At 40.2% G+C, this 19,799-nt stretch overlaps 1 protein-coding gene and 1 pseudogene across 1 annotated transcript in view; one reads left to right on the top strand and one right to left on the bottom strand.

Annotated features, from left to right (window-relative positions):
* The window catches only part of Otol1 (otolin 1), a 58,603-nt gene that overhangs the window by 6,539 nt on the left and 32,265 nt on the right, over positions 1-19,799 (bottom strand). Inside the window, exon 2 of the mRNA XM_005393135.2 lies at positions 2,517-2,864. Coding sequence (XP_005393192.1) covers positions 2,517-2,856 — 340 coding nt within the window. The 5' untranslated portion in view covers positions 2,857-2,864. The remainder of the gene's footprint in view (positions 1-2,516; positions 2,865-19,799) is intronic.
* Positions 6,983-19,799, top strand: part of LOC106149516 — a 58,610-nt pseudogene continuing 45,793 nt past the window's right edge.

Raw genomic sequence — 19,799 nt, 5'->3', positions numbered from 1 at the left:
TGGAATTCCTCATTGAAGGAATATTATATTTGTTTGGAAGAAAACCTTTAATACATTGCTTGCAGGTTCAAATAACCGAAGGTGATGGTTAAACTCTGTCTAGAGAATAAAGGACGGGAGGTAAAGAAGAAGGAACAAGCAGAAGAGCGAGAGTAGGCTGGATAGCCAATTACATTTCACTGTGTGATGTCTCCCCTCCCATGGCCCCCAAAGGCTAGACATGGTTCCCTCCCGGGCCCAGGTAGGCAGCGGGAGCACGGTGGGGGGGGCAGCCTATTGCCTCTAGGAGAGTGTACATTCAGGTATGATTCACGTCAGTGCCACAAGGCTGAACTGAAGGGAAGCTGTGGCTTGCAGGTGCACTCCTGGATTTTGACTCCAGGTTCTGCACTTGCAGGTGTTGCAACATGTGGATTTACCAAATTCTTCCTGATCAAATCATCAGGTGACACGTAATAATGTTTTCAGCAATTTTATAATGTCCAGCCATTCTTAATATTTAGTATCCCTTATTATAACTTAACCAAAGGGAGAACCAGGAGATAAAGCTTGAAGCGGAATTTTGTCTTTGCCGACCACTAGATATATCGGCATCCTTCAAGACAAGTACATTCAGAAACTCTATGAAGATAGTCTGGTGACTTTTAAAAGTAAACAAGGCAAAATATGTTCACAAGTTTTGTATTTTATTTTATTTTTTTGTTCATTGTGACTAAGGATGGAAAATAATGAAGAAAAATAAAATAACTTAATTTGCATAGGTTTGTTTTTCGCTTTTAAGTTTCCTCAGTGTTGCTTTTATATGAAATTTCCAATGGTGAGGGTGATTTCCAAGAGAAGAGAGGGGAGAGGAGAAGAGGGGAGGGCAGGCAAGGGGAGGAGCAGTAGTGCTTTTCAGGACACTGGGAAAGCTGAAATAATATGTCTCTCTGCATCTCAAAACAGGAGCCTCAATATTATGCTCGGAGTATTGCACAAAGTAGGACCACGCTCCTACCACAGCTAACTAGAAAAATAAAAATAGTTTATTAAGCACTTATTCTGCTCCAGGCACCCCACTAAGTTCCTGTATGTATTTTCCCATTCATCCTATGATTCCACAAAGTCGATATTATTCTAATCCCATTTTACCATCTTGGAAACTGAGACTTCAAGAAACAAGGCTTTCCTAAGGCAGCACCGTGTGGACTCAACACGCTGAGCTCTGAAGAACTATGCTGTATGGCAGCATGGGTCGGACTAAGACAGATGAGACCCCCAGACAGACTAATAACTTGGCATGCATTCAAAATGTTGGCCACGTGGGTCGAGAGAAGCTGACCTCTGAGAACAGCACAGGAAATCCCCCACTGGGTGAAACAAAAGCCCTGATGTTCCAGAACGCAGAGCCTTGGAGAGAGGGTTAGCAATCAGCTGCGTCCACCTGGCAGTGTCCTTGGAGCTTCCACCCTCAAGCAGCTTGCCAGTCAAGTAGGTACTAACGGAAGTTCTGGCAAATATGCCTTTTTTGTTTTCACTGCACTTTCAGTAACATGTAAACGATGACCCAGGCTACGGCCCGTGTTCTTTACTCCTGAATCCAGCCCTCCATAAGCCCTGAGCAGATTCCTCAAAATATCCCTATACTGGTGTAAAATGAATGAAAAGCTTTGCAGAGGCACATAATTCCTGGTTTTATAACTTTAAATTCTTCTAGGAAGAAGTAACAAACATTTATATGTATATTTTCAGGGACTAGTGAATTTGAAATTGACATTGTGAACTTAATTTGAATTCAATTCTCTCCTCTGTCTGACATGTGAGAGTCAAAATGTCTTACAATAAAACTGAGAGTATATTCATTAGGTGTGTATTGAAGACATCTGAAATTTTGAAACACACACCGACAGCGTTCAGTGGAGAAAATTGCCGAGCAGGAGCGCAGCGTCGCTCCCGAATGTCAATGAGCAGCACACTGACTCCCGCGCTTCACTCTCCACCGCATAGGAGCTCCATTTCTAGCCCTAACTGCAGACGGCACTTAGAAAAACCCATCCGTCAGCACACGTTCTTACCAGGCAATGGAATTTTCATTTGCCTTTTTTAAGTCAGCCATTAATGAAAAGATTGTGCAGGTAATAAACCTGTGCGACTTGCAGAACTACAGCCCAGCGCTGGGATCAGTAGTCTCTGCCTGGCTCCAGCTAGCCCGGTCTAGTAGAACTTTCTGCAGTGGCAGGAATGTTCGGTGTTTCTGCTCTGCCCAGTAGACTCACTACTGGCTGCTCATGGCTATCAAGCACTGGAGATGTGGCTGTGGCTGTTGAGCTGAATTTTTTACCTTATTGAATTTTAATTTTAATATTTATTAATAACCACACTGGGAAGCACAGTATCCACCTGCATTTGTCACAATGGCTCACAAAACCTGTCACCATTGGAATGACAGTGTAAAACCCCCTGGAGCAGTTCATGCCCCAATCGGCCTCTCCAAGAATGTACAGATGAGAAGTTGAGCTTCATATATTTTCAAATACCTGGTTTTCCAGGCCGCCCTGGGTCTCCTTTCTGCCCAGTGACAGGTGAGCAACAATGGCAACAATTCAAAGAGAAATCAGCTGTGTCAAGAGTGAAGTTTTCAAAGGGGAAGAGAGTGGCCTCTGGGTCCGTGGTGGGCTCCACCATCGCAGCCATTTCTGTGAGCGACGTTCCCTGTTCTTCCTGAGGCAATTTACTAGACAGCTTTACACCCTTTGGCATCTCTTTCCCATCAGATTTCTTTGTAAACTTGGTATAGGCTGTGGTCTTTGCTGCCGCCTCCGTGTCAGCAATAGCCAAAATGATTAAAATGACACAAAGCCAAGAAAACATCCACATATTTGAGGCTGGAAGATATAATAGGAAAATACACACAGATTACACGAGGTCCAAATTTTAAAAACTCAGTGTTATAAATATGTGCTTATATGAAAAATTACATACAGGAACTGTAAGATTGAACAGTATGCATAATACAGAACAAGATTTTGTGGATACTTGTGTGTATAAGTGTAAACTTCAAACATAAACTTGAGTCACAACAGAATGCTTTATGTACTTTAAGTATTTATCATAAGAAACACTTTGCTTAGTCCTCTTTTCTAGTTGTTTTCTCAGGGTAACATGTTTGAAAATACTGCTTTCAATCATTCAGATTATCTTGCCAAGCAGCAAACATGATCTATAATAAATGCAACATGACTTTATAGCTCATATAACCTGTAGAAAGCAAATATGTATAATTTCCTGACTGACCCTACTCAGATTTATAGGAATCAAATAACTCTGTATTAGAAGATGAAAAATATTGAGCTGAATAGTTTATTCCAGCAAATTCCATTATTCCAAGAAAAAATGCTGGTGAAGTAGTCTTTAAATCCATGAGGGATAATGGTCTTGTTGAGAGAGAACCCTTTTAGAATTATAATAAATGGAGAGGGAGACAAGAGAAAAACCCTAAATTTACATATATGTTATATCCTTAGACTCTCTACCTGTCACTTAACTCTCCAACTCTTTGCTTTATAATTGGGGGGCTGATTGTGAAAATTCACATTTATTCTTGCATTACTTTATAAGGCAGGGTGGTTACTCTCATTAAGGTTTTTGATCGACCTCCAAAATAATAGGAGCCTCCCGACAAAGCAAGGTTGTAAAAGTTCATAGGATTCCACTCCCCAGCACTTTTCGGCAGTCTAATGGCTGCTTACAGAATAGCTGAGGTTAGAAATCCTGTCTTCTGATACAAAAATGAAGTAGTAATTGGGATAGCCAGAGAATTAAAATAAGGATATTAAAAATACCAGCTATGTATATGGCCCTTTTGAAGAGCAGATCCGTTACAAAAACAGCTACACACGGGGCTGGGGATTTAGCTCAGCGGCACAGTGCCTGCCTGGCAAGCGTAAGGTTGTGAGTTCGATTCCTGGTGCCGGAAAAAAACAAAAACAAAAAACAGCTACACCAGGTGGGTGACCCGCTATTACTCGTCTTCATAGATGACTCAGCAGGCACCATGGGGTTACACACCTTCCCCAAAATCACACAACCAGCAAAGGATGGGTTTAGGATTTAAATCCCAGTCTGTTTGCTCTTCATTCCTAAGTCCTTGTCCACAAATCATGTGGCATTTACAAGGATGGGACCAAAGAAAAATAAATCCAGAGCAGCTCAATGGAACAGAGTTATGGAGGAGACAGGTATAAATCAGAGAGGATGGGAAGAGATAAAGAAAAGTGTCTCCTTTCCAAAATCATAGAAAAGTCCCTAAGCATTGTTAATTCCCTACCACTCTGTTTGTAACTCTGTAATGTCTGTACTGATCGTTTGCTATTTTGTAAAACGTTGTCGATCTGTTAGTATTTTCCTCCTTTTATTTCTAAAATAAAAAAAAAGTCCCAAAGAAAATCTTCCTTCATGTTTCCTTTGCTACCGTATTCATCCATGAGACCAATATTTACCAAATAACACGTGTCGCAAGCAGTAAGAAATGATACATGGGGACATCAAGGGTAAGCCATGGTTTCTGTCCTCAAGCAGTTTGCAGTCGGTGAAGAAGACGTGAGAGACAACAAAAGCACAAAGAGGAAGTGCGAAGGGTGAAGCCAATCACACGCTCTCTCTCCAGGTACAGACAACTCCCTCACACATACGCCCCTCCCACCCCCAAAATGAACAGCCCAAACCCAGTTACCAAGCAGAAAGCAGTGAAACAGCTCCGGTACGAACTAGACAATAGAATGTTATTTGAACATACAATAATTGAAATTTAATTAGTTCATAAAATTACATTCAATAATTATTTGTTCAATAGACTTATTTGAGCATCTAAAACATCTTGTGCTGGGTTCTAGAATAAAAAAGACAAGTAAAACCCAATCCCATCCCTAAAGATCTCTTCCACAATAATCATACACATATAACCAGGCTGGAATCTTTACGCTACGAAAAAATCAGAGATCAGGCAGAAAGACCAAAGTGAAATATGAGCAGGCTTCTCTCATCATTTTACTATAAGAAACATTAGGATTTGCAGAATGCTGGTTGCTAGTGCTCTAGGATATTTGCTATGTCATTTTTAAAAGGTGAACTCACAGGGAAAGAAATTTCTTTTTTTCTTCCATGAATGTGTAGTGTTATTCTTCCATATGTACAATACAAAATATTTTTGACACTGCACACATGTTGTGATAGGCTCTTGGTGAGCTAGTCCTGAGGAGCTAAGCCCAAAAGTGTCATGTGTCTAGAGGTGGGACCTTTAGATGGTGATCTGATCGTGTGCATTCTATACTCATCAGTGGATTAACCATGGTCGAAAGAAGTAGGGTCACAGTGTGCATGATCCGGAATGGTACCGTATTCTTGTCCCGGGATCCTCCTTTCTCTCTCTGCTTCCTGACTGTCACGTGCTGATCAGCTTTCCTCTACTATACTTCTCTGCTATGACTTTTCTTCCCTGGAGCCAACCAACTATGGACTGAAGCTTCTAAAACCATTAGCCAAAATAAACCTTCCCTCTTTTAAGTTTCAGATTTGAGCCATTTTTTCCCAGTAAAGTGACTAATACAGAGTCCAACATTAAGAATCTAGTAAGTGTTGTTCTAGGCTCTTCTTAATTATTATGTCAATTATACCAGACAAGAATCATGCAAAATGAAAAAATTACTATGCTCACATAGTTATAAAATAGAGGAGTAGACAGGTTAAGTAACCTGCTCAAGATAACAGTGTTAGTAAGTAGTGGAACTGGGATTAAAATGTAGGTCCTTTTAATTCTGAATACACCCAAACCCTTCCCACTGCCACACTGCCTGGAAAGTAAGGGGGTACCAGAGAAACTACCCAAGTAAACTGGAGTGGGATCCTTTGAAGGGTTCAAATCTGACCTTCTGTAAAAGACAGTGGCCTCTTGCAGATAAGAACTGGGAAATGAATGAGAGAGATGAGGAAAGCTGGTTCTGACAATGGTGCACATCAGTGGTGTCCAAAGTTATAGAAGGAACATAGCAAATCCAACAAGAGGGCAAAGGCGCATGAAAAAGAAGAAACTGTGCCGCCCAGTCAAGGAAGGTGTTCAGTGTCCCTGAGGCTTGAATTGTCCTCATATGTGTGGGTTTTTTTGTTTTTCGCACTGTGGATTTCTGCTTCTCAGTTTCAGTATAGATATTAAAAGATAATATTGACAACACTGTCAGATTATAGTAAGGCTCCCCAAGAATGTGGAACTGAGGAAGACACGAAGCCCTTTTTCAAAGGGAATGGAGCAAGTATTGGTAGGAAACTGACTGATGACACAAAAATATTGTTTCTTTTTATGATAGCAATAATACTGGAGAGGAGGGCCTGACTGTTTCCCAAGCTGTCCTCAAATTCATGACCTTCCTGGTTTGGGTCCCCAAAGACAAAGGATTACAGGGTGCACCACAATGCCAGCCTTCGTTTCTTCTTTCCTGGAATTTTGTTCATGTTTATGAAAAAACCTAAGAAGCTAATCTAAGAAAACTTCCACAATGACACAGTAAATAAAGTCTTCTCGACAGTCTAGATGTAGAGATGTTTGCATTGAGATGTTGCTAGTTAAACTGCCTCTCTAAGACCAAGGGAAAGAATCTTACCTTCTCTGTGTGTATTTAAGAGTGCAGTGAGATCTTAGCCCCAACCTCTGATCAAACAGCTTGAGTGAGGTAAAGCTGGTTGGACTGAAATACTTTCACTGTACTGAGACACGGAAGGAAAAGGGAACTACTACAAGAGGCCTGAACCATAGTCAAGAAATGGGATGACTTCAGGCTCCTTCCTAGGATGCTGGCAGCCCCCTGTGCTTTTCCATTTAAATGAGTACTCAGGAGTGACGGTGAGCATTAGGAGCAGCAGCCGAGAGGGACCATTAACATCATTAACATCACACCTATTTCAGGCCTATTCACCCCACACAAGGGTGAGCACCCGGAGCAGGTCGCACAGGATGTCGGGGGAAGGAAACCCGAGAGGGCGGTTCCTGCCGCTACTTCTACCTCCTTCCACTGAAGGGTTAAACCCATCAAATAATCCTCTTTCCCTTTTCATCGCCCTTGCTGCTGTGCTGTCAGCGCTGTGCTGCCCCAAGACACATTTCCAAGAAGCTGACGCCTCCGGCCCTAGTTCTTCTGGTAACCTCGGGCAGTCAGGCCTTCTAGAGCTCAGGCTTTGAGTTCGCTCACAAACATGTGCCGCCTCAAAAGGAAGGGGGAGCGCTGTAACTACGGAGCCCTACTTCCCTTTTTGTTCCTAAGAGCAATTCCAGAGTGACTGCAATCAGCTCTGATAGGCTTCACACATCCCTTTTTGATGATGGATGCAGCAAAAGCATCATAATTTCCATTGTCCGGTGGGAGGCTATTTCTTTCAGTGTCAAAAAAAGTGAATCCATTACAATTTTATTAAACGTATTGAATATAACATTACATTCTAGCAACTTAAATGCTTCTTGCATTTGACAAGTATACAGTAAAATAAAAATGTTTTCTCAGCATTTCTTCTGTCAGATGGAAAAGCATTGGCTTTGGTTCAGAGCATAGCATCATAAAGAGCCCAGCTGCAAAAGTGGGTGCTCTTCTCTCCTTTGGGGCATCCCACCCCCACCCGTTCTTCAGCTCCCCCTCTTCTCCTCCCACACTGCCTTACATCAAAGCAGTAAGTCAGGATGCAGAACATTGCAGCTGGCACCAAAGGCCCTGGTACAGTGCCGGGGATGGAGAAGAGCAGCACTTAGGAGAGCAATCAAGCTAGGGCAGGACTCAGGTGACCAGGTGATGAAGAGAGGAAGTCGCCTGTTTGGGTGAATAGTCAGGTAAAAGTGTATGTTAAACTTAGGCACAAAAACAAACCCCGGCTCCAAATCTCCAGAGCCTAAAATTAAAAGCTGTAAGAATGGGAATAGGCAAAGGCAAGAACAAAATTAATACTTGGTTTCATCTTATTTCCTTCCCAGTGATTCTGAGCGTGTCTACTGTAGTGCTTTCCTTTTTTTAGAGATTAAGAGAACTGAAGGAGGTGGGGAGGAGACAGCATGAGTCTGGGGGTATGCAGCTGCACAGTGAGCCCAAGGAAATGCTTCGGGCAGATACATTCCGCTGAGGAAGGAAAGAGACCAGGAACTGTGAGCCAGGTGAGGAAAGCACGCCTATGGAGCTCCACTCTTCCTATTAATCTCTCCATAAACTTAAGACTGCTCTAAACAATAAAGTCCAGGAACATAAAAGAATGGAATGGGACCCAAACATGTTGATTGATTTTTCTTCCTTATTTGTTTATTCGCTGGGCCTGGTAGCAGGTAAAAATCTATTAAAGTTGTTATTGCAAACTTCAGTTTTAAAACTTACATCTGTTTCTAATATATTTTGGTTAAGCTTTGGCATGTTAACAAAAATGCATGATTAAGTCAAACCAGGGTCCATATTAGAAACTTTCTCGATGAAGTAGAGATTTCACTGAGATGTTTCCATTTCCTTGATATGAATTATGGAAGCATTTGTTAAAGGGAGTACAACCTAACCTCTGGAAATCACCTTTTCTTGGAGACAGTAGAAAGCCTACCGTGCGTGTCCCCTACTGGGAATGCGGATGGAAAAGGAGTCAAAGTGAGTCAGTCTTGCTCTTCCCAGGCCATCAGAGTGATTCAGGCCTTCCTCAGTGGAGAGGTTAGCAAGTTTCAGGATACAGTATCTAACAGATTTAAAGAAAAGAGGTTTGTCTTTAAAACAAAAGATAGCTTTATATAACATGACACATAGAATTTTCAGCACTAGCAGCTTAATGTCTATCGTTAGGCTAACTTCTCACTGTTGAAAGATCTGTGTTGATTTATCTTATCAGCTTACTTCCATGCCCAGGTATAAGGAACCTAAACAGGAAGGACAACTTTTAAGATATAGATGAAATTAATGCTATATTTATAGAAATGTTTCTAATTACCAAACTTTCTTTTACTTTCATTTCTGCAATGAGATCTCCCATTTTGTTTTTAAATCCAGAAAGACATAAACCTACGTCGCTGCTTAAAAATATTAAACAAACATCAGAAAAATCAGATGTTTGCAAATATAATCCCAAATTCTATCTGTTCATCTCTTGCTCATCGGAATGTGAATTAATTGTAGAGCCAGTTAACATCATGGACCAAGGTAAGACCAGGCCTTGGAGAAACTTTTTGATCAAGTTACCAAGAGAAATCAGTTTAGGCTAATGGGCAGCAGAGTTTGTACCGACTCTCAAAGACCTCTTTCAAAACTTCTTACATTTTCCCACTCCTAAAGCCATTGTGGTGGATTGACAGCGGTGGTCAATTTGTAACTGAACCGCTTGGTGCTGGGTGTGGCAGGCCCACCTGAAGATTGCTGCCAACAAAATAAAAGGAACTGGAGAGGAAGAGGTCTAGGTGCTGTCAGGGAGCTGTTGGGAGCTGCTGGTCCTCCTGGAGGACCTTGTCCTGCTGGCTTTCCTGATGAACTCAGCCATTCTCATCATCAGAGGAGTACGGAATCTTATTGTCTCTGAGAATCGCTATGGTTCACTTTGAGGGAACTCTGGACCTTACTTACAGCATCACTTTCTGGTTTCAGAGGGGAAGATAATGCACCATACAAGGTCATGGAGAAGCTTGTCACGATGGCTTTCCTGATATGGACTCAGCTGTTCTCATTGGTAAAGGAGCTTGGGACCTTATTGTCACTGAGGATGGTTGTGGTACCTTTCGGAGCAGCTCTGGTCCTTACTTTGAGCATCACTTCCTGGCTCCAGTGCAGATCCCTCAGCCTGTTGGCACAGATCCTTACTCCCTTTGGCACAGACTTTCTAGCTTCAACCAAGGCCTTTGGGCTTTCCCAATATAGATCCATGAAACAGGCCTGCATGAGACATTGTCATGGACTCTTCCTCTCCAGTTGCACTCATGGGGGGCATTGTTATGGCTCTAGGTCTTCAGCTGGTCTCATGCAGGACATTATTGTGGGATCCAGGCCCTCAGCTGGATTCTTTGGGTCTTTAGTGTGTGGACAGATTTCTTGTACTCTTTTGAACTTGCCTCTTTGGGTGACTATTATAAAATAATCTTATAAATTATGTGTCCTGCATTGTTCTCCTGGCAAGCCCTGACTAAACAACAGTTTACATATCATCATGCAAAACAGGAATAAACACGGATAAGATGGACCACACAGCAGTTCTCTAGGTTGTCTTGGTGTGCCTAACCTAGCTAGCACTAACCTACTTTTGTTCTAACTCTGGCATCAGTGTCAAAGACTTCATCATGGGTCTTGATTTATAAAAACAAATTGGCGCATGAAACTGGGGTCAATCCTTGCCCACTACAGCTCAGTATTTTCACATTAAAAACAAAGAATTTGGTCTACATGAGCCAGCTCTACACTCTTCTCAAGCTCTGAAGTATAAAAATTCTTTTCCTAACAAAGCCTGATTAGTAACAGGTAGTGTTAGAGAATTAAATATTGTTATGTCTTCATGTCATCACCTGGCCCAGGACTTTCGAGTCATCCCCTGGGGCTTGGGAAGCCCTTTAGAGGTCAAGGTCTCTCCTAGAACGTGTTGCGAATCCCAGAATAACAGATATATAAGAAGTATCAGGATTGGTATCAGCCCAGGGAAGAACAGAGAGAGTCTGTCCCTGAAAAAGCTACCAAGAGGCTAATGCATCACGTGAAAAAGAGCAGTCACTTCCTCTTTCAGGACAGCCCTGCTATTTAATGCCCCCAAAGACCAAGGACAAAGAATGGCATTGTGTAAGCACTGTAACTCAAGCAATTAGCCAGGTAATGGTCTGTGGGGTTCATTATAGCAGAATGTCAATTAAAGCACTTGGAAGGAGATTATGCAAAGCACTTAGATTTCAAATCTTATAAACTACTCAGTGAGACTAAATTATAGTAAATGTCATATTACTACAGTAGGTAAATGAAAATAGTTACTTTTCTAAGACAGACCCTTGCATAATATCTCATAAATCCCTGAAATTGGAATAAGCAGCCCAGTGTCTGGTCTTTATTCAACAAACAAAAAAAAAAATGGGATAAGATGCCATGTTTGAATTGAATATCTTCTTTCCTTCCTTTGTCCTAATTAAATAAAGCCTTCTATTTTTCTAGTTAATTGTTCAAAGGTTCAAAAATACACTTACTAATTTTTGTTTCAAATTTCTGCCAACAGACTTGAGGAAGAGAGAGGAATGGATAAAATGTGAATTTCAGAAAGAAGGTTGTTTCTTAGAAAAATCTTTACATGAGAGTTCTTCCATTAATTATTTGCCTGAATTCATTCTCGCAGAAGCGTAGCATTTTTTTCAATACAGATATATTATTAGAAAAGCTGACTTCTGCAAATTAAAAAATGAGTGACAGTTTCTTTATGGAAGTTCAAAATAAAAATAGCATTTAACATCCAAATAGATGGCCCTAATGATTACCTCTGAAAAATGGTAGAAAGAGCATAATATATAAAACTTAATCTCTGTTCTAAAAACCCTAAAGTGAGGTTTAATGCTGCAGTTTATTTTTATTCATGAATTATAAATTCTTTATAAGGAAAAGTGAAAATAAAATGATCAATAAATCAACAAATATAATGTTCCACTGGTTCTATCATAAGAAACTAAATACATACTAAATTTTTTATTATTCATAATTTTCTGTTAAATACCACAGGCATAACATATTTTTAAAAGCAAACTATCTTTTCCCTTTACCAGGTAGTTGTTATGATAGAACTTACATGCTTAATACATCATCTGAATGATGATCTATTGTAACCTGATAAAATTTTTTTAGAAGCTTCATCACATATCATCTCTGAAAGGTGATTAATTATTGGGTGGTGTAAAACTATTAATGCCAATATTTTACATGGTTGCTTGTCTAAAATATGTTTTCCCTACTTATCATACAGATATTCACAGATTTAGTAGCTCCAAAATTAACAATGATTCTATACTTCATGCCACAAATTTCTGCACCTCAAAAGTCAATACAAAAAATAGGTTTAATACTAGAGAGGAAAAACCGCCTTTTATCAATTTCAGACTTTTACCATTTCTATTCATATTCTTATTTCCTTGAGGCACATTATATTAACAGAAACTTTTTAAGCCTGGAATCTTATTGCGAAGGGCCTGATGGAAGATAAAATAAATCAATGTTTGCAATCATCTCCTACCTTATGGGTCTTCCCTTATCAGTAATCCTTCTCCTGGGTAGCGCACTGAAAAATTCAGTCTCATTTATCATTAGACAGGGGTCTGCTTTATTTCTGTGAACATTTGTCCTTACCCAATAGGAGGTGAATGCCCTGTGATAATGGGAGTGGTAACTTCTTCACTCCAGAGAAAGACTGAAATCTGATGAAATGCAAATATCCTGGGAACTCCTGCAGTCTGACCTCTTCCGCAGCCTGATTTTGTCCACCGTTCTTGGTTTCCAAGATTATCTTTCATCTTACTACTTTGAGGTCTTGACACCACGGTGCCCACTCCCCTCTGTTGTTTTGGTGGCATTTTGGTATTCAAAGGCATCTGTTCCATTGCTGACTGAGCCTTCGCTTTGGGAAAGCTCCATGTAGGTGACAGTTCTGAATACAAGCCTTCTCCACCCCCTGGATGAGCCTGCAACACGCTGAGAATTGGGCAGGATTTCTTGATTGATTTCAAGAGAATATCTCTGTCATTATTTGGAGCCACAGTGAGATATTCCCAAGGACCCACAAGTTTAAAAATACTATTGTCCTCTTCATTCATTTACTCAGCAGCATTCAAGAGACTCTGGCAATTGCCAGCAGTGTTATAGATTTGGGGCATAAAGCAGGAGAAAAGCTCACCAGGTCCATGTTTCACAGACTATATCCTAATGGGAAACACAACCAAAACTTTAACCCTAGATATTAGAATAAATAAACAATAAATGTCAGATAACAATAAGTATCAGACACTAAGAGACTAATAAGTAGTATGCACAAACTAAAGTGAGGTAAAATAAAGTTACTTTCTTAGATTGGGTGCCCAGGGAAGGCTTCTCCAAGCTTGCCTCTAACCTACTGCAATCTGAATGACAAATAGTGCCATGCACTTAAAAAAAATCAGAGGAAGGGAGAGTCTCCAGTTATGGAGACTCTGAGATGACACTAAGCCCTGGACTTCCTTGGCAACACAAAATGGATTCAAACAGAAACACGGAAGAAGAAACAAACAAGCAAATAAAAAAATTAAATCCCTGACCTGCAAAATTGTGATATGATAGAATATATTAGCATATCTAGCATGCAACCTATAGGAAAAGGCTTATTAGCCAGCAAAATATTTTAAAAAGAAGAAAAATATAATGCACAAACAGGACTGCCGATCCAGACAGTCACAAGGAAGCTGAGCCAATAGGACTTAAATATTCAGTCCCCTTTCTAAATTTCTCCCCTTGATGAGCTGGATGCAGCTGATTAGTTTATCCATGAAATATTTGATCAACATTGCAGAGAACAACACCCTATTACTGCATCCTGTTCTCACCATCTTGAGGTGAGGACTGTTACCACATATGAATCCTTCCTTTAGGCATTTATGTCATATGTCTTCTTAAATCTACCAATAAAAAATAGGTAGTATTGTTTTACGTTCCACAAATAGTTCCTATTGTATAGCTTGCTCCTTAGCTTGCTTTCACTAAACTATGTATCTTGGAGAATTTTACACATCGGAGCACACAGATCTCCTTTCATCTTTTTAACTGCTGCATAGCATTCCATTTGCTGAGGACCAGCCTGATGTAGTGCAGAGCAGGCAATAACTGATATTAATATTGGCATAAAATAAATGGAGAGTCTGTCTCAGGCCCAAGTGACTTGTGGTGAGGCCTGTAGCTGGTGTGGGGAAGAAATTAATTATCAGGCCAAAGACCAGGACCGAAACCAGCGCACGGTCTGTGAATTCCTGGCACCTCAGAGCAATAGGAACACTACAGCTGATGACTTCAACTCGCACAAATTCCTTCTAGCGCAGTAGTCACAGTTAGCAGATAATCAGGTTACCAGTTAACCATGAACTGCTCCTGTGTGATTTTCCAAAAATGTTTGTTCTTCTAATCCTTGAGCCTCGCCTGCATCAGCAGTTCACCCGCATCACTTCCTGCAGCTGTCAGCACCCCCTCTCCGATCAAATTATGCACAAGGCCAGGGACACTGTGCCTTGCAGTCTTATTCCTTCATTGGCCTTTGACCATCCCAGTTCACCTCATAACTGAAATTGTGTGTGTGTGTGTGTGTGTGTGTGTGTGTGTGTGTGTGTGTGTATACATTATTTAATACTATATATAGTTTCTGAGCAGGAGGTTAGTGGTCCTAGGCCAGGGACCTGATACCATTATATAGACAAACTATACTTTTGTTAGCTATCCATCAATTAAAGGTCATTTAGACTATTTCGAATTGTTTGACTTCTGTAAAATGTTTCAGTAGCTATTTTTCTAGATTCTTAACTGTGCTCACAAAATAGTTTCCTCAGAGTAGCTCCAGAAAGGAGAGCAACCAAATGACAGCTTGTAGAACCAGGCTTCCTGGGGTCTGTAATTAGACAACCTCAACCCAAATCACAGCAGTGCTTATTAAAAATAAAGAAGAAAATAATCATAACGTGAAAAATCAGCCTTTTGGCCCCACTTCAGGATCTGAGCCACAGTCCATGGATGCTAGAGTCGGTAGCTATTTTATCTCAGCACCTTAGGTGGTTTTCACATGTATTTGAAGAACTATTGAGTGAGGTGATTCTCAGGTGACTTCTAGCTCTAAAAATGTACTAAAATGTCCATTGCCAATTACTTCCGTGTGCAACACATTTCATTTGGAGCATTACATACGTTTCCTGTTGAACTATAACTTCCATAGTATAGAGCCAGGGCTGACTTGCAATTAAATCTGGAGTTCAGACACATCTATCAAGGTACCTGAGGATCCACACTATGGGTTCAAGGCCACCATGGGCTCCATAGTGAGTTCAAGGCCAACCTGAAGTACATAGTGAGGCCCTGTCTCAAAAAAAAAAAAAAGTCACATGAGGATCCATACACAGTGCTTCACTCCCAAGTATGTTATACATCAAAGGGTCATCCTGTGATTCTCCTCCCCATTCGTCCACCTCTATTTCAGTCAGAACCTGTTCCCTAAAGTGCTGACTGCCTGTGTACTACCCCTACTAAAGTATAGCTACTCTCATCTGCTATTTTTCCTGCTGTAGTTATAGCCAAGTCAGTCTCAATAGCCTTTGTCCTTGGAGAAGGGAAGAGGAAGAGAAACAAAATGAGCAAAGGCCTATATCTATCATTGACCAGAAAGGCTATACAAGGGCTACAAATGGAAATACACAGATACTAGTATTTAATTAATAATGTAATATTAACGAAGCTTGTGAAGCAAACATTATTATCCCCACCTCTAGATGAGAAAACCAAACAGAAAGAAGCATAAATAATTTGGTAAGATAAGTGGCCAAGAAGGGAAAGACTCAAATTCAAACCTAGGTCTGAGTGGTGCCTGCCCACTGGCTTTATACTGATTTCCTCCTAGAATGCACATGTGTCTATCGTTTTTATCTTTCCTTAGTCCTGGGTATTTACTCAAGACTTTGCTAAAGTACAAGGAACAACCTTGAGTGGGAAGTTTAAAAGACTGTAGCCCACAGAAACCTTCATCAATTCATTTGAAAGTGTCCAGCAGGTATCACACACTGTGCTGAGTCACATTAGGAATTCAGGCCAATCTATAACTCTTCACACTCCCTGGCACGCCGCACTGGATGGATTTATGTACCACTAAACTTAGATAGCTTAAATACTTCATTGCCTGAGCCCTCGGTAATGCTGATAAAATATATGCAGCTGCACTTATAAATCATTATCTTTTACTTACATTTAATAAAATTGAAAATAATGTTTTCCAAGAAGTTGTTGGACAGATTCAATTCACTATGGCCTGGCTCTGGTGGCTATTTTATGCACCATTTTCCTACACTATTATCTCCTTTGCCAGAGTATTAGATTACTTTGGATCATTTTTACACACTTCTTTTAAGATAAAAGTAAAGAATTTTTGTCATTTATAAGCTACTTCAAACTCAGTTGAATGAAATACTGTTCTTTCCATGTATTAAATGTTTATACCCCCCAAAATTCATATCTTGAAACTCTAATTTCCAATGCAGTTCTACTAGGGTGGAGATGGTCATAAAGAGGAGTCCTTTTGAATAGTCAGTGACCTTATAAAAAGAGATGTAAGAAATTCTCTCTTTCTCTATCTTTCCTACCTCGCATTCCTCCTCTCTTTCTTCTCTTTCCTCTTCTTCTCCTTTCTTTCTCTTCTTCCTCTTCTCTCTCCTCCGTCTTTTTCTGCCTGTCTCTTTCTCTCTGTCTCTGCCTCTGTTTCTCTGTCTCTGTCTCCATCTCTTTCTCTCTCTCTCTCTTTGTCTCTCTTTCTCTCTTCTCTTTACTCTCTCTCTTTCTCAAAAGACAAAAAGGACTCTTACCCGAAACCAAATAATCTGGAAACCTGACTTTAGATTTCTTAGCCTCTCAAACTACGAGTAACAAATTTCTGTTGTTTAAGCCACCCACTCTACAAGGGAGTTTTGCAGTAGCAGTCTATACTGACTAAGATAGCTAACACAGTTATGACCCAGGTATTATGATCTCACAAGTTATTTTCAGTGGCCCCCAAAACATAGAGAAAGGGAGGTAAAACAAAAAGACCACAATATTAACAACTGTTGAATTTAAGCAAAGAGCATACAAGTACTCACTGTATTCTTTCATTTTTCTATAGATTTCAGATGTTGAAAGACAAAAAGTTGAAAGTAGATTCATCAAATCCTGCTGTATGACAAACATCTCCAAGTATCTCAGTGGTTTACAGAGAAAATATTTATTTATTTCTCACTCAAGAGTTTACACATTGGCTGGGTATTACTATTTCAAGTTGTAGTCCAGGCTTGTGTTTTATGTCTCTCATACTGAGGCCAGCAGCTGCCCAACGTATCCTTAATTTATAGCCAATGACAGTATGCAAGAGGTGTGAGAAACAATGTCCCCAAATTAGAATCAGCACCATCATTTCTTTCCAAATCTCATGTGCCAAAGCAAGACACACGGGCAATCCCAGCAGGTCTGGGAATCGCGTTACACCAAAAGTACGCACAGCAACTGTAACAAAGGCAAAGGAAGAACGACCGGCAAACAACGCCATCGACGCCAGGAGAAGCACCAATGGGGCAGGTATCCGAGGAAAAACAGTGTTTACACCCAACACAGCACAAAATTTAAAACAAAATACAGTTTTTAAGAATTAAAGGAAGGTAGGGGCTGGGGATTTAGCTCAGCGGCACAGTGCCTGCCTGGCAAGCGCAAGGTCGTGAGTTCCGTTCCGGTACCCGAGAAAAACCAAAAAAAAAAAAAAAAAAGAATTAAAGGAAGGCTTACTAAAGAAGTTGTGTTACAATTCACAATCAGATGGAGGCACAAAGGTATAACACTCCTCTATGATTTGTTTGACAGTGGGTGTGTGCAGTGAGGAAAGTGATTTTAATAAGGACTTAGTTTAAGCTTTAGCAACTTTCCAGCCACCCCAGGTCTCAAAGAACATGGGACTAATGCAGCTGCTCTAATCCACCACCCCTGAAGTAAAATATCCACCTGTCACTCAGATAAGATCCACCCCTCAGCTGTACCTCTAATTTATCACTTGTTTCGCAGTAAAGACTGATCTCCGTATGATTGAGAATAATAACCTTAAGATTGGCAGTTTTGTACTAAACAGTGTCGCAATAGTCCCTTTTCTTCACCATCACAGTCACTGACCATCTGAAGAAGTCCTTCCATGTATTAAATTTTCTTTTGGGGGCAAGTGGAGAGGGTATTTCTGGGTGTCAAACCCAGGGCATTCTAAGCCACGAAGGCACACACCAAGTCCCATATGTATTAAATACTAAAAAGGAAAATGTGTCAAGGTGAAATTCAAATTATGAGTCACAGAAATATAATCTATTGTATATTATATACAATTTTCAAATGACTCCATAAAATAGTTTGTGTTACTCTTCCGAGTAGTAATTATACTCAACATAATTTATTAGGAGGAAAACACTGAAGGCCTAGAATAAAGCTGCCTTTATAAAACAGCTACATCACCGAGCAGATTATATTCCTGACCCTGAACTGAAGGAGCTTGTCAGTTTTCTTTCTTTCCGAGTAAATGGGTTCTGCTGGGCTTCCGTCCAGAAAGCCTCTCTGCGTTAGCTCACTTTATCGCTCCCTGATCTTTTGTCCCCAGATGTGTATCTCATGTAACAGTTCTGCACGTTTGACCCCGACTACTTTGCTCAAACACAAAGGGGAAAGGAGTTACAGGAGAAATTTTCCTTATTCACTATACAACAGAAAATCTGTTCTTAGCTTTTTATTTTAAGAACATAATTTTTCCTTAAACTTACCTATTTAAAATTTAAAATTTCATTCGTACCACAGAGTTCAACCACGGTTGATTTGTATTATTTTGTCTTGAGACTCTGTATCACTTTGAATGTTCTGGCTTTGATTTGTTTATGTGTGTGATACTGGTATGCTGCTACTGTTCTATTTCTTTGTTTGTTTCTCGTTGACTACTCTCTTCAAAATAAAAATAAATAAATAAATTAAAGTTTCATTAGTACCACAGAGTTCTGAAAGTTCCAAACTGTTTGGAATTAATCTTCCTCTTTATAAGATTTTAATTGCTATAAAGTTTTGTTACATCCTCCCTCTTACTGAAAATCTTATTGCAAAAATATGCATTTGTTTTCAGCTCTGAGAAAACTATAAACATTATAGCTGAGAATTTAGATGGTAGAGAGTATCCTCCTATTTTGTAATTTAATGTGTAAATAAAGTCAAACTTTAATAAGTAGACATTTCACTCTGCATGCTCGTCATTCAAGCTGGCCGCCAGAAGGAAAGAAAGATTATCTTTTTGGTTGCTTCAAACCTTCTTTAAAACCAGTTAGCTTTTTGCACATTGATTCAAGCAATAAAAGACCTAATGTTCCTTGAACAACTTATATTTGAAAATGCTTTTTGCTTCTTGAAAATATTCAAGTTTTATAACATTGAGGATTTTTTTTTTTTTCGATAAAATAGAATTCCAGAATATGGGCAAATCTCTCACCAGGGACCTTGGAAATAGTGCAATATATCAGCAATTCAATTTAAACACTAAAAATAGGGGTTTTTTTAATGACATACATTCTTCTAAGGTGTGATAGATTTATATTTCCCCTCTGTAAAACTAATTAATTTTTGCTATACGCATCCATTACTATTATACATTAATAGCTAACTATTTTAAAGGCCTGGTAAGGTGCAAATTAAAATGAAAACCTCTTGCAGTTGTTTGAATTCAGTCAAAGCAGTGACTTCATTCATATGTAAATGGTCCGATTGTTTGTCCGGTAGGTCTGGGGTCTGGGGATCCCCCGACCCACCCCCACTGGGCTTATCTCTCTCTCTGATATAGAAAGCGGAAGAGGGGTCAGAGAAGACCAGTGCAAAGCAGAAGTACCTTATTAAGGCTGTTGCAGCAGAAAGCGGTACAAAGCCACTCCCGGGGAGTGGGGGCGCCCAGCGCCGAGCCCAGATGAATCTGGGGCCGGGATCCCGCTGTATGGAGTCGGGGTCCCATCTCCACCTCCCTGAATGTCAGCACTTGACTGACTGCGTATTGGGCTTTGCTAGTGG

The sequence above is a fragment of the Chinchilla lanigera genome, unplaced genomic scaffold (genome assembly GCF_000276665.1).
Source record: "Chinchilla lanigera isolate Chin_1 unplaced genomic scaffold, ChiLan1.0 scaffold00047, whole genome shotgun sequence".
Classification (NCBI taxonomy): domain Eukaryota; kingdom Metazoa; phylum Chordata; class Mammalia; order Rodentia; family Chinchillidae; genus Chinchilla; species Chinchilla lanigera.
The sequence above is the reverse complement of the archived record's forward strand: the minus strand, read 5'-3'. Positions and strand labels throughout refer to the sequence as shown.